Genomic DNA, 13825 nt, shown 5'->3' with positions numbered 1-13825 from the left:
TGTCCTGTTTCATGTCCAGTTCCTCACCTATTTAATTGTGAACCACCTCAATGTCCTTCTCTTATTCGTTGACTGACTGAAGTGTAGGTTTAGACCTCTTAACATCAATGACCGTCTTCTTGATAAGAGGCAGCCATCACTGTTGTTCATCCTCCTTCGGACCAAAGTTGACCTCCACCACACACACACTCATTTCACACCATCATCACCCAAGAATGACAAACACTTCTCTTTATTAATCATAAGTTTATTCACACAACCAGGATTCACACGGGGAGTTATTGCAGTATATACGGGAATTAAGCAACACAGGACCTGACGAGTCATGTTTTTTCTAACACAGGCGCATGACTGATAAATACACACCAGACCGTGTTCGATCCCGATGCACCACAGCTACTGTTACAGCATGCTTTATTGCTCAGTTTGGAGAAGCACTAAATATGATTGAGCTGTGAGAAACTTTACAGCGATATCACAACAGATGCTTGAGCCCCGCCCCCCCCCAAACAACCCTTGTCACTCTTGAGTACATACACCTACTCATTTAGGCACAATTTCACAGCTAAATCACAGTTGAATAGATTAGAAACTGCTCCGGTACAGAGACGTCTTGGTGTTTCGCAGTGATGACGAACAGGGGTGCTGTTACTACAGGTCGGAGCTTTATTTTTCAGTTTTTGGTTTTAATTTGATAGGAACAGCGAGGGAGTGAAGAAAGAGAGCGGGGGGCTTGATATACAGCAAAGGGTGTCTTGAGTCAGACGGGTGCTGTAGTAAGGACTGAGCCTAAGTAGTAGGAGGCCCAACCCAGGTCAGAGCCTTGATAAGAACATCTGGATGCTTTTTTTGAGTCAATATCCCTCAATAATGAAAGCTGAGCTGTGGGGCTGATGGTGAATTTCCAATCCTCAGGCTAGAACAACAGGAGACGATAAAGGGTTGAAGAATAAGTCTGGAAATACTCTAGAGTTTCCTTGTCAACAGCTCTCATGTGCAGACCCAAGCCAAGTGAAAATTAGTTTGGCAAACACTCAAAAGTCCTGACACCAACAATCATGAGATCACAGAGTTTAGCCTATAGTACGTTTAACTGCTGCCGTCATGTGACTGAATAACTGGGTGAAGAAGCAAGTGTTCCTAATAAAGTGCTCGTTGAGTGCAATGTACTTCTCTTAGCTAAGCTGAACATTTGTCAAAAAACTACTGAGACTTTTTTGATCATAGTATTATATTGGTGGTGTTTTCGAAGATGGCGAACGTCTGCAAATGTGGCCAAAACTGTGACGAGACATCCAGCAAATTAGAAAGAAGAAAAAGAAAAGAGGTGTGTATGAAAGAGCATGTTGGTGCAAGCAAGACTAGACTAGACTAGAAACAGGGATAACATGCACTTCCTCTCCTCAAAGACATTCATGGTGCTGCTTTGGCATGTTCACACACAAAGTGACTGAGGTGCAAGTTTAGCTCCTGCGGCTGCGTAGCTAGCTTAAGCATTAGCAGCTGTTTGGTTACCAGAAGAATCGTTGTCAACATCAAACTTTATTTTATTCTGAACTTCTCTTAACTCCTGTCTCTTTCACATCACGACTTTTACTCTGCTGAAGTTCCAGTAGCATGCTAACCAGCTAGCCGGCCCTTCGCCCATCTCGCCACTTTCCGATAGCGACTCACTACAGCCACACTCACAAATATCCTGACAAATAATGCAATACTATATAATACTGGACATTTTTGAACAACTGTCATTTGTGTCAATCATTATATGAGTAATGATTGTGTCACAAGCTACATCTGCATTTTGGTTATGTTTTAATTGAGTGTTTTAGCTCCATATCCATGCTAACACCTAACAGCGTGACCCTTCTGGACTGGGCCGGTCTAACAGGAAGCAGTTCAATTAAGCTGCAGAAAATACCACAAATAAGAAACAATTAAGACAGTTGAACATTAAAAATGGATTTAACTTAACAAGGACAACGAGTCAGTCCAAAGGGTTTTTATCCGTCCAAACTACACAACACAAACCCAGAGCTTTCAAACTAACACGTACTGACAAGAGTTTCCGACAGTGTCTCTTTCTGGAGCTGGAAAACTGTGGAGCAAATCTAACAACAGAGACACGTTTCAAAACTACAATGCATAGTGATTTGGACACAGCCTGAGGGCAACACCATGAATGAACTTTAAGGAAAGATTCATCACTTCTACATATAGACAAAGACTGCTGCAGCCAGGAGGAAGCAAAAACAAGTCGACACCTTCAATCTGCAACGTTTTATAATCATTCAAGTACATGTAGTTACTGACTTCTGTTTTCTGGTAGGTTAGTGATTTGTTGTATAGTGTGTGAAGCAAGCAAGGTCTAATTTGAACATGTGCAATCTGTTTTATTGGTGTGTGTGTGTGTGTCCTGCTCTAAGTGTTTAAGTGAAATGTAATGAACCAGATCCTTACGCTGCCGTCACGCACTCAACTGCGATTTACACACAAATAGGCTTCATTTAGCAAAAATAGGCTCTTTGATCAGCAGTATCACATCCACAACACTTCACACCAGAAAATCTTCCCAATGCTGCATAAAGACAATAGCTCCTCTGATGAGACGAATTAAGATTTCAGTCTACGTAGAGTTAAAAGTTCAAGTCATAACTGTAGAAAGTGAAAGTGTACCAATACATAATGCTGGGGCTGCTACATGAGGATCCGGACCCGGACTCAGACCCAGGCCCGGGTAGGTGTCGATATTTTTATGATGAAGCCACCGTGAAACTGACAAGTAAGGTCTGGATCTGCACACAGTTAAAAAAAACTGCAACTCTAAAGCTGGTTAACACACTGCAGCTCGTTAGTTTACTGTGTTCACAATCATACATACATATGACATAACAGGCAGCCTGTGGTTCTGGGTCCGGTTTATGTGCGTTAACTACACGGCTGGTCTGACTACGGGTCATGGGGAGGCCTCCGGGGTTTGGTACTGTCATAGATCAATTAATACCACTCCAATAGAACTGAGCAGATATATCAATCAATAAACAAATAGTTTGTCAAGAAATAGGTCCAGATTACAGCTCCCCCCTGAACCTTAAAGACAGAGTGGTTCTGTGACATTCAAGAGTTACTGGCGACTGATTTTTGTGTTCGTCTCCAAGTCAACTGCACTCGTCAACTGGTCTGACAGATCCACTAAGGATCAGCTACGACAGCTGATCCAGAAACACACAAATGAACTGATCTGTCTTTTAAAAAATAAATCTCAGATTCAAACTGATCTTCATTTGAAATCCACACATAAAATCCCAACATGATTTAAAAAAAAAAAAAAAAAAAAAAAAGATGGTTTGGTGAGGAGGGTGGTGAGATTGAAAGATGGCAGACATGGCTCCACTATAGAGAGTGAAGAAGAGCCAGACAAAAAGCAGAGTCAGGAACACAGTGTGGGTGTGTGTTGCTGCTGATGTTGCAGCTCTGTCTCTCTACATGGAGTTTGCAGGTTACAGGAATGTTGGATTTATTAATTATAAATTAGTTTGATTCATTTTAAGACCCTTTGCTGGAAATCCAGTCTTGTTAATGTCCATATGAGTTTTTTTCTTAAGAGACATGATGTGAACTCAGCTACTGTACGATACACAGAAGTATCCTGTTAACAAAAACCATGTAGTCAGCAGCAGCTACACATCCAGTGTGTTTCCGACCATTTGCAAGAAGAAGCCGTGTCATACACACTTTGTGCACCAGCATCACATCACTTACATATTTATTTTCTTGAAATGTGTCTAAACTGCATCAATGTAACTGCTTTGTGTTCATTTGTAAACATGATTAATATTAAGAACAATTTACAGCTTAAATTGACCCTTGCTCATATCCAAGCAGAACTGACGTTGCGATCGGACTCCATATTGAATCAAATCAAATCAAGTCAATAGCATCAGCCAGACATAATTACTTTGAGATGAAGTCTAAGATTTGAGTCCTGTCAGGTTAGATTTAGCATGAGAATAGACATTATTATGACCCTGGTTGAAAAGTACAGTAATTTCTCTCAAACACAAAGAATTGACATCCACCTTCTCATCTTATTTCCCAAAATATTGAAGTAGTGCTTTATGATGGAGGAGGAGGAGGAGTGAGGTGACTTCACTGGCAGCTTCGAGTGGTGTGTCCATGTGAGATAATGTGATGCTACTGCGGAGGTTAGCACTACACTTTACTGGTTACTCATGCTACCTCACAGATGATCATACTGTTTTCATATTTAGGTTAATGATAGAAAAGCTGTTTCACATTCTCATGTTCAGATTTGTCGAGTTTGGAAAAACCAGGTCGTCTGTTCTGAAACCACAGCGCTGCGACACCCGGAGCCTGTGTGCAGGTTTACCAACGACAGCTAAACTACAGTTAGGTCATGGAAAAGCAGTGTAAGGTCTTGACTTTGTATTTAATTCAGATGAAACTACAGGAGACTTTAAAATAAAATGCTCGAACCTTCCATGTTAATTTTCCTATGTTGAAAATGAACAAAGCTTTTTCTTTTTTCTTTTTTCTCAGAGTCACGTGGACCTCAGACACTCTTGTTGATCCCACCGGCCGTTATTCCTCTAATGGTCACCCCGGGGTCAGTTTCTGCTCTGTCGAAGCGAGGACAAGAGGAGGGGCAGCAGGTTGAGAGCAGGTCGATGCTCCTGCACCCCCAGAGCCACCAGAGCCCCGGCCAGGAGGGACGTCACTCTGGGCAGAACGGGAGGCTGAGCGGGCATCACCTGGAACACAGAGATGGAAGACAGTCAGACTGCTTTGTGGTTGTTTGATATGTAGCGTTGGTCATAGTGGTTTAGTTCCTCCTCTGCCTCCTTTAGTAATAATAACCCTATTTGCTGTATTGGAGATGAGGCGCAGTGTATTGGAAGTGCTCCTCCTCTTCCCTACAGTTGAAAACCTGCAAACCAGAGCAGCTCAGTAGACTGCAGCTCTGCAATTTGCTGACCAGCGGTGAAAATATAATTAGTCAGTCAGTGATATTTGCAATTTTAGGATTTTGCCCCCTTGTTTCGTTGCCTAGCAGCTAAAAACACACAGCTTTTAGGTGCATTAGCACTTCCATCTATTAATTAAATGTATTTATAGCCATTAGTTGTATTAAACTGTCACCATTTCTTGTTTTTTTTTTCCAGAGTTTAGAGGAAATGCAGACAGTGCTGAACTTTCTTTTCCACTTGTTTCAACTTAAAGCACACACACACACACAATCATCATCATCATGAGTGGACAATGTGAAGTTGAGTCATTCCTCTTGTCGACTCAGGGTGACAGTGCTGACAAGTGACAACGCCAAATTCAGGTCTGACAACTTGAACATTTCCCTTCATCTTCATTTCAGCTTAGCTACTTAAGACTAAGTATGAGAAGTTAGTATTGGGAGTTAGCTTACCTTTTCAACTTTATGACAGTGAATGAGTCCATCTTGTCCAATGTAAAATGTAGAGAATGCATCATATGACCTGAAGCAGATGAGAGATGAGATTTAGAGTCAGATTATAAAGCCTCAAACGCCTGGAGTCAAACAATCTGAATGGTGCATGTCGTGTTAAAGCAAAGATTTTGACAACAGTTAATTACAGAAAGACCCCAGCTACGCCTCGTCATTTTCACTGTGTTACCTGTACAGGTGAGACTTGTCTTTGCGGTAGAAGCGCAGCAGCAGCGAGTGGACAGGAAGGCCCCTGATCCTCCAGCGAGCCTTAATGGTCCCGTCCTCCATGTGCTTGGTGAGCTTCAGCACCTCCAGCCGCGCCTCGGCGTAGTAACAGAGACACAGCAGGCGCCACACGGAGAGGGTGAGCTGGTACAACACACGACCTCTACACCAACACACACACACAGTCACAGTCAGAGAGCGCAGACTTGGATAGTGTTTAGTCAAAGCATTTTAACAGTGCTTTTATGGATACCACTTATAGGATCTGTGCTTATTGCTATTTTGGAAAAGAAAAGGAAACAAATTGAGAACAGAAGTAACCCTACTTTTCATCATTAACCCATGTTTGTATACAATGTTTAAAGGGATAGTTCAACACAATCCAACAACTCCAAAACGCTCTCGTGGACAAGTTGACCTGCACAGTCACCAAGCTATGAGATAATAACAGAAAGTTATAAGACGGAGTTGTTTTCGAGGTAAATTCATGCAAAACCGCTGATGCACGTTCCAGTCTGGGCAGTTTTTCGGCAAGCAGTCTTTGCATTTACCTCTAAAACAACTCTGTCTCGTATCGTTCTGTTATTATCTCATAGCGTGATGAATGTGCAGGTCACAACTTGTCCACGTGAGTGTTTTGGAGTTGTTGGATTGTGTATTTGATGAGTTTGATGAGGGAAACCAAGAAATCCCATTAGCCCCCGTAGCGTAGCTCTGAGCAGCTCACGGCTCTGCTCCGCCGTTCTAAAAATAACTTGCACCAACAAATAAAGGTAACGAACCTACTCCTAAAACTATAGGGATTATGGCATGGGCGGATTTGCCAAAATGTTGAACTATCCCTTTAAATATAACTATTATGTTGTAGATCTGTTTGTGAGACGGACTTTCACTGTCTGTTTTCAGAGATCGCTCCTGTTTCTGCCGCCTCATATACAAAACTCTTTAGCCTGCACACGTTGCATAAACCTGCATTTCTGGAGACTTCATTTCAAGCCATTGTGACGTTAAAACACAGGGTTACCGTGGTTACTGAGGGTCGCCCGGAAGGCGGAAGCATCATAAAACAGAGGTAATATTAGAAGACGAACATCTAAAAGAAACAAGCACGACACAAGGAACAAACCCGAACATTACAGCACTACAAGACAAAGAAACATGACAGAGCTCAGCGGTGACTCATCAGATCTGATCCGATTATTAGGGAACAAAGAATGTAATATCAGATGTTTCACACCCACTATGATATGCAAAACTTTACATGCTGTGCCAAAGTGCTGTCAGATTCCTCTTTACACTAAGAGCAGAGCGTTGGAGCTCATCAGTACTAGAAAAATGTAGCCCCAGGCCCCGTTAAATACGATGCATCACCATTAGCTCAAAGTGAACAAGCAGATTCACCTGGTCTTGGTATTCAATAGGCCATTGATGAACTCCAAATCACTCGAGTACATGGTGTAATCATGGTTCTTTACAAAGAAACTTGGAAGCTGCAAAACAAACAGAAAATTCACGTCATTAGTTTTCAGGACAACGACAAAGAGTGAAGCAAAGTGACACAAGAGCTGCTGGACGATAGATTCGATCTCGATGAAGCTGTGATAAACGACAGCAGCGCAGCAAGAGCGTCACTCATCTCTACATTGCACAATAAATGTTGAAGTGTGTTACTGAAAGTTTTCGTCAATGTTTCCAAATGCTCAGCGGTCACATTTATAGATTAAACAGTCAGTCAGAAATACTGGAGGCATTAAGTACACACAGAGCCGAGTCAAACACTGGCTTCTGTTCAAGAAATAGGAAAATCATTGTTATATATCGCTGCCATCTGGTTCATCGTGCATCTGCTCACTGAGGTCACAAAAACCCAGAAAAATTCAGTTAAACAGTTGATCACATTAAATATTGCACAGCAGAATGAATGATCTCTAATAAACCAACACTGAAAAATGTTTTACTTTTGTGTATTTGCTACAGTTATTTAGAGAAATGGCCCCTATTGATCAGCCACCAATCATGACCAAGCAATTTTCATTACGAATCCATGATACAGTAAGTAGATCAGCATTACTGTAACGCTCCTGGTCTTTGATAAACCATAAACCAATCCCCTGTGGTTATTAATCTGGTAGTTTAGTCAAAGTGTGTGAGACTGATAAAATTAACACCAACTGCAATTCAGACGAAAATTAACGGTACTGACTGTGGATCAGCAGATGTCACTCACAGACAGTCGGTATCAGTGGTATAAATAAAAAGAAAAAAAGTGACTGTATCATAAACTGTTAATTTTGTTCTCACTGATTCTTGCAGCGACTTCACTCTAGTGAGTTGATTTTATTACAAGACCCAGTTCCACACAAATACAGACAAGTCACTCTGAGCTGTGTCATCTCAACACGCCTCCTACTACGGATGAACGATAACTCTTCTTTTCAACCGATTATCCCTGACATTTTTAACAGTTTATATACACAGCTGAAGATAAGAAAGACTAAGATGTAGTGAATTAAGATGAATTTAACATCATAGCTCTGCCTCTGACTCAACCAAATAATATAATCGACATCACTACTGTAATCACAACAAAAACAGGAACAGTTATGACTCTTCAAAAATCAATATTTGTTATCGTTTCAAATCAACTCAGATGGCAAACAAAGAGCGAAATCAAGGCATTGTTGGCTAAATAATCAGCAAAAAACTGAATTATCGAACTTGTCTATGTATTTTGGCCGATAATTAGAATAGAGACTGATAATTAATTATCAGTCAATATCGGGCCGATAATTATCTGTACCAATAGTTATCATGAATCCCTACCTACTGTACCTCCTACCTGGACCTGCTCAGGTATGAAACATATTTCACTCAAACCTGAGCAGGAAGAGGGTGAAAAACACAGAAAAAAAAGTGTAAACTGACCAAAGTCCTAATTTCTTATGAATGAATCACACAACTTTTCCCAACTTCTCATCCCTCCACAGCTGAGGAAGCAGCTGACGGGAACAACAGGGAGGAACTGGGAGACACGGACAGAGGCTTAATCATCACATCTGTTGCATCTGAACACGGACGTCCGAGTCTCCAAGGTCCTGATCAAACATTTTTACTGCAACTTTGAAACCTGGATTCAAAACCTTAGTTGGCTGCTCTGCACATCAACACTCACAAGTTTTCATTAAATCCTACAGTTGTTACTCTGCAAAAACTCAAAATCTTTCCAAGAATATTTGTCTTATTTCTTGTCAAAATGTCTCATTTCTAGTGAAACTCATCTCTTCCCACTTAAAATAAGACTCATCACCTAAAAATTAACTTGTTTTCCAGATAATTTTCACTTGTTTCAAACAAATTTTCACTTGAAATAAGTGAAAAATCTGCCAGTGAAAGCAAGTTTTTTGTGCTTGTAATAAGAAAGAAAGACCTGCTCCACTATAAGATGTTTCTACTTATTTGAAGTGAAAATATGCTTCAAAGAAGTAAAAAGTGTCTAAAAACAATCTACTTTTTAATGTGATGAGTCTTATTTTAAGTATAATGAGAATTGTTTTGACTAGAAATAAGACAAATATCCTTGGGAAGATTTTGAGTCTTCTCACCAGCGACATTACTACAAGAAAAACATTTATTACCAGAAAGACCACATACAGTAACACCTGACATCCTTACATCTGCTACTTGCTCGTAATCAATTCCTGAATAAAATCTTTCCACTTCTGGTTTATTTTGTCATGTTTTACAGGTGAAACTCACCCTTCAGCTCCTGTGTAACATGTTATTAGATGATTCTTACCTCCATCCTCAGTTTTTCATACATCTCGTCCATTTTCTCCTCTCCTTCGCTGTCTCCGTCAGCCTGCCCCCCCTCTGCTCTCTCCGTAAGGCTACACAGAGCGGAGGGACGCAGCACAGGAAGCTCCACCAGCTTGTCCTCAAGTCCAAAACGATCCTGCTTCGCTCTCAGCTCACCGCCGCCGCCGCCGCCGGCTACCGGCTCGGTGCCCGGGCAGTGAAAACAATAAAACTGGGAGCCGTACATGAACGGCGCAGGACACCTCTCCGCTTCAAACAGGCTTCTGAAACAACCGTGTTCTCTCTTTGCAGCATCAGCGCTGTTCCTCCGGAGGCTGTCCATGCTGATGTCGTCCTCCCTGCTGCCGTCCACCGTGGTCAGCGCGAAGGAGAAGTCGGACGACCGGTGCGGCCCCAGGGCGAGGAGCTCTCCTAGTTTATTGTGGCCAAACAGAGGGATCTCCAGCAGCGTGTGCAGGCCGTCCGCCTCGCCCTGGCGCACCAGCACGCACACGCCCAGCGCCTCCTCCCAGTCCTCCTCGAAGCACGCTCCTCTCTGCGCCTGGCTGGCGTTGTGGAACGGGTGGGACAGCACCGGCTGCTTCACGTTCTGGTACCGCAGGCTGTTGGGGGGAGCCAGGGCCCATGATGCACTGCTCAGCGGCCGTGTCTGACGGATCCACAGCCAGTCGAAGGCCTGAGGAAGCAATGATGACAATGTGAAATGATTTTTAACAACATAACTCCCCTTTTCAATCATCTGTCTAATGTTTTCCAGTGTATTATCTACTCTGTTGTGATTCTCTTGTGGCAGCCTGGGATCATCCTTGTATACTGTATGCATGCATATAGATTTGCATATTTATGTATAGGTATTGAGGCAATCTAATAAATAAGACCCTCAATGTTCACTTCAGTCCTTTTTATGTGTTGTTCCATTCTTAGTAATGTTTTTATCCACTACTTTCTGTCTGTGGTGCCTTGTCCCTTTAAAGCAGTGTTTTTCAACCCTGGGGTCGCCCGAAATGTCTAGTAATCAGGAGAAAACGAATTATTCTTTTTAAAACTATGATTAAAAACACCAAACATAATCTTAAACAACTATATTCTATATGTTCACTTTCTCAAATATAAATCGAGTTCAAATAAAATGCAGCATATAAAAATATCTGAGCTGGCGCATGTCAAAATGGGGCCACGAGGTTGAGAATCACTGCTTTAAAGTGATGATCACCTACCCACATACAGCCTGTAGTGATGAATCACCTTGGCTCTTATTGGTTATTTTTGCTTGTGTATGGTCTATTTAAAAGGTTTTTTGAACTCGCTGCCTCATCCTCTGCCTGACGAAGGTCTCACAGATCGAAACGTTGCTCTGTCCAGGATTAAAAGTCCTTTCTGTGGGCATCTTTTTCTGTTTTTGAACAACATAACTACGAACAGCAACACTTCACATACTGGTTTAATGTTGATGTTTCATTACAAAAGGCTTTACTCTGATGTATAATAAAACTGTGTGAATTATACTGAATGCTGCATCTTATCCAGGGCTCCAGACCGACTCTCTGTCCCACTGGTAGCACTGGTGTCTCAGCTGGTGTGGTCTTGGTCCCTTCTAGTGTTTGTGCAACTTCAGACTTTTAACGAAAACCTTCTTGACCAATAAGCACAGGCATAAAGTTAGCTTTAAATAAGTGCTAATTCATTTTCCGTCCGTCTCTCCGAGTCTGCACCCTCTTCATCTGTTGTTTTTGTACATGTGTAGATGAGGAGAGACCTACAGTACCTTATGCTATAAGTTAAATTGCACAAATATGGTCAAACCAATTGGACATTGTTTCCCTCATTTCCTGTCCATTTTCACTACTACTACTATCACTAAAAAGGCACAAAACAGCCTTACCCACTATTAAAGTGTGTACTGAAAGCAGAGCCCTCACCTGGCTGAGAGTCCAGCTCTGTTTTCGGATGGGTTGCCCTCTGCCATGGCTGCGGACACAACCCACCCAGAAGGCGACACCCCCTCTGCTCACAGCCATTCACCACAGGGGCCGAGGCAACCCCAGTCACAAGCTGAGCATCACCCGCAGCACAGAGGATGCCACAAGGACACACACACACACTGTGTCCTTAGGACCTCGTGTCTCTGGACGACTCCCGGCTACAGCAGCAGCAGCGTTTCCACCTCCACAAACCTGAGACCACAGAGAGGAGAGAGAGCAAAGCGTCATCATGAGATAAAGAAATATTCTTTGGGAATTTGAAAGCACGTTGGTCAATTGTGAAGATTATTTTCTTCAATATTTGGTGTCAATTTGCAAACAAAATATTAACAGAGAATATTGGCATATTCATCAATAGTGAAAATCCTCACAGTCCTGATAAGGAGGATTAAAAAAAAGATATGTTTTCAAAGTTTTGCACTATTTTTTGTCAGACACGCTAATGAATTATTGCACAGTGTTTGAAAACTCATCACTCTTGAATGGTCCTAGATCGTATTTCATCGCCCCACCAGTAGATAAAGTACCAATCAATGCAGCTCTTTAAGTGTTTTTATAATTAAAAGACTGAGCACCTGGTTTAGGTTTTGGGTTGCTGCACTCGGAGAAACAAGACTGAAAGGAACTGCAGAGTTGTGTTTATTCTTTCACTGTAAAAAAAAACAGCTATACGTGGACACTTAACCAGCTATTCTTGAACAATAATTAGGTCCACAATGAGTTGTGGACTGATTTAATGGCAGATACTGAATTTGGGTTTTTTGGGAAATACAAAAGGTGAAGCAAATGCAAGTTGAAAGCACTGATGGATTTTTCTCTGACTTGGATCCACTGAGGTTTTTTCTGAGCCGATGCCAGGAGCACATGACCTGCAGCAGACCACAAGTTTATAATCAGAGACTACACAGTGACAGCAGAGGCTGATTTTTCTCTTTTCTTTTCTTTTACCAGACATGAGCATACTCACATCACTGCAACATAAATCTGCTCAGTGAATGCAACCTGAGTAAAGACCTCATATGTGAAGGGCAAGTTGTCCTTTCTGGGATTTTAAAACCACATAATGAATAACTTACTAGCAGCATATAGAGATACATAGTAATAATTTAAATTGAAAATAGAGCAGCTAGTTGCAGCTGTAATACAATGTACTGCAAATACAGCAGGTTTACTTAACTAAATGTCCTCTGCTAGTGTTAATTGGATGGTGCTGCTGGTCATTTCTAGAAATGGCAACACCTGAATTATTATTATTACAGCATGAATCGATCATTTGATGGCAGAGCAGAGATAAAACATTTATTTTATTGTTGTAAACTTTAAAAAGAAACAAAACCTGACCCCAACAACAAGGAGAGGTTAATAACGCCGGTATTTTTTCTCACATTAGCCCACATGAGTTTCACATGCTGTCTGTCGGTGCTGCATTACAAACCTGCCACTTAATCGATATTCAGTTTCGATCAGGGTTTTCTGTCGGTTGCTTTGTGTTTTTCCTCCTGAAACAGACACAGGGTCGACATATCTTTCCTTAACCGTTGACACTAACGTCCATGCCCGTTAGCTCACCGTGACAGCCAATGACAGCTGCTAGCACGCTAGGCTAACCCCGGCTAGCTACCGGCTGGATGAAGCAGAACGTCCCCGCCTGAGGTGTTACCTTTAACGGACACAATCCTGCCGAAGTCCGCCTGGTTGTGGTGCAGTGCTGCTACTCCTCCTCCTCTCCTCCACCTCCTCCTCTAGGCCTCCCAGGGAGAGGTTTAGTCACGGCTTGGTTACGTTAACGCTGGTGACGAGCTAGTTAGCGCTACTGAGCTAACTCACACAAATGTCATTCCAGCCCCTGTGTGTCCTTGCCGGGCCAAACCGGGCCAAACACAGCCGCTGCACGCAGCCAATAGTCGTGCTGCGTTCACGGCCGTGGGAAACAGCGATGCTGCTTCTTCTTCCTCTTTCGGTTTTATGGAGGTTGGCAAACAGCGTTTCAGTGCATTACCGCCACCGACTGGTTAGGAGTGTGTATAGCCTACCACTCTCACTCAATAAAAATAAATTAATAAATGAAATAATTAAATAAAGTCTACTAGTTACGGAGGTACTAATAGGCTACTTATAAAAATAATAATAATAGCCTACTATTTTCGCTCAAACAACTTGGTCGCTCTCAGGATTTTTTTTTTTTTTTGTCCACTGTAGTGGAAAACAGGGCTATATTGTTCTCAAACGTGCAATATTTTGAAGCTTATGCACATGGAAAGACTCTAATTATCCAGCAAAACACATCAAAAAACTAATGTCAATCATTCTTTTTTATCAACTA

At 42.0% G+C, this 13825-nt stretch overlaps 1 protein-coding gene across 1 annotated transcript; it reads right to left on the bottom strand.

Moving 5' to 3' along the window:
- Positions 1-4222: 4222 nt before the first annotated feature.
- cUnh6orf136 (chromosome Un C6orf136 homolog) lies at positions 4223-13449 on the bottom strand. The gene is made up of 7 exons (XM_083982673.1): positions 13163-13449; positions 11440-11694; positions 9501-10196; positions 7106-7194; positions 5667-5867; positions 5438-5507; positions 4223-4769 (listed from the first exon to the last, which is right to left on the bottom strand). Exons 2-7 carry the CDS (start codon positions 11536-11538, stop codon positions 4626-4628), a joined length of 1299 nt encoding a protein of 432 aa, XP_083838799.1. The 5' UTR covers positions 11539-11694; positions 13163-13449; the 3' UTR covers positions 4223-4625.
- Positions 13450-13825: the final 376 nt, after the last annotated feature.

This window comes from Trachurus trachurus (genome assembly GCF_905171665.1).
Source record: "Trachurus trachurus genome assembly, chromosome: 11".
Classification (NCBI taxonomy): Eukaryota; Metazoa; Chordata; class Actinopteri; order Carangiformes; family Carangidae; genus Trachurus; species Trachurus trachurus.
The sequence above is the reverse complement of the archived record's forward strand: the minus strand, read 5'-3'. Positions and strand labels throughout refer to the sequence as shown.

Excerpts from the sequence above, each read along its gene's own strand:
- cUnh6orf136 (XM_083982673.1), bottom strand. The coding sequence starts at position 11,538 with ATGGCTGTGAGCAGAGGGGGTGTCGCCTTCTGGGTGGGTTGTGTCCGC. Across the intron at positions 5,868-7,105 it reads CTATTGAATACCAAGACCAG|AGGTCGTGTGTTGTACCAGC; the intron begins GTGAATCTGCTT and ends GTGTTGGTGTAG. Across the intron at positions 5,508-5,666 it reads GACAAGTCTCACCTGTACAG|GTCATATGATGCATTCTCTA; the intron begins GTAACACAGTGA and ends CATCTGCTTCAG.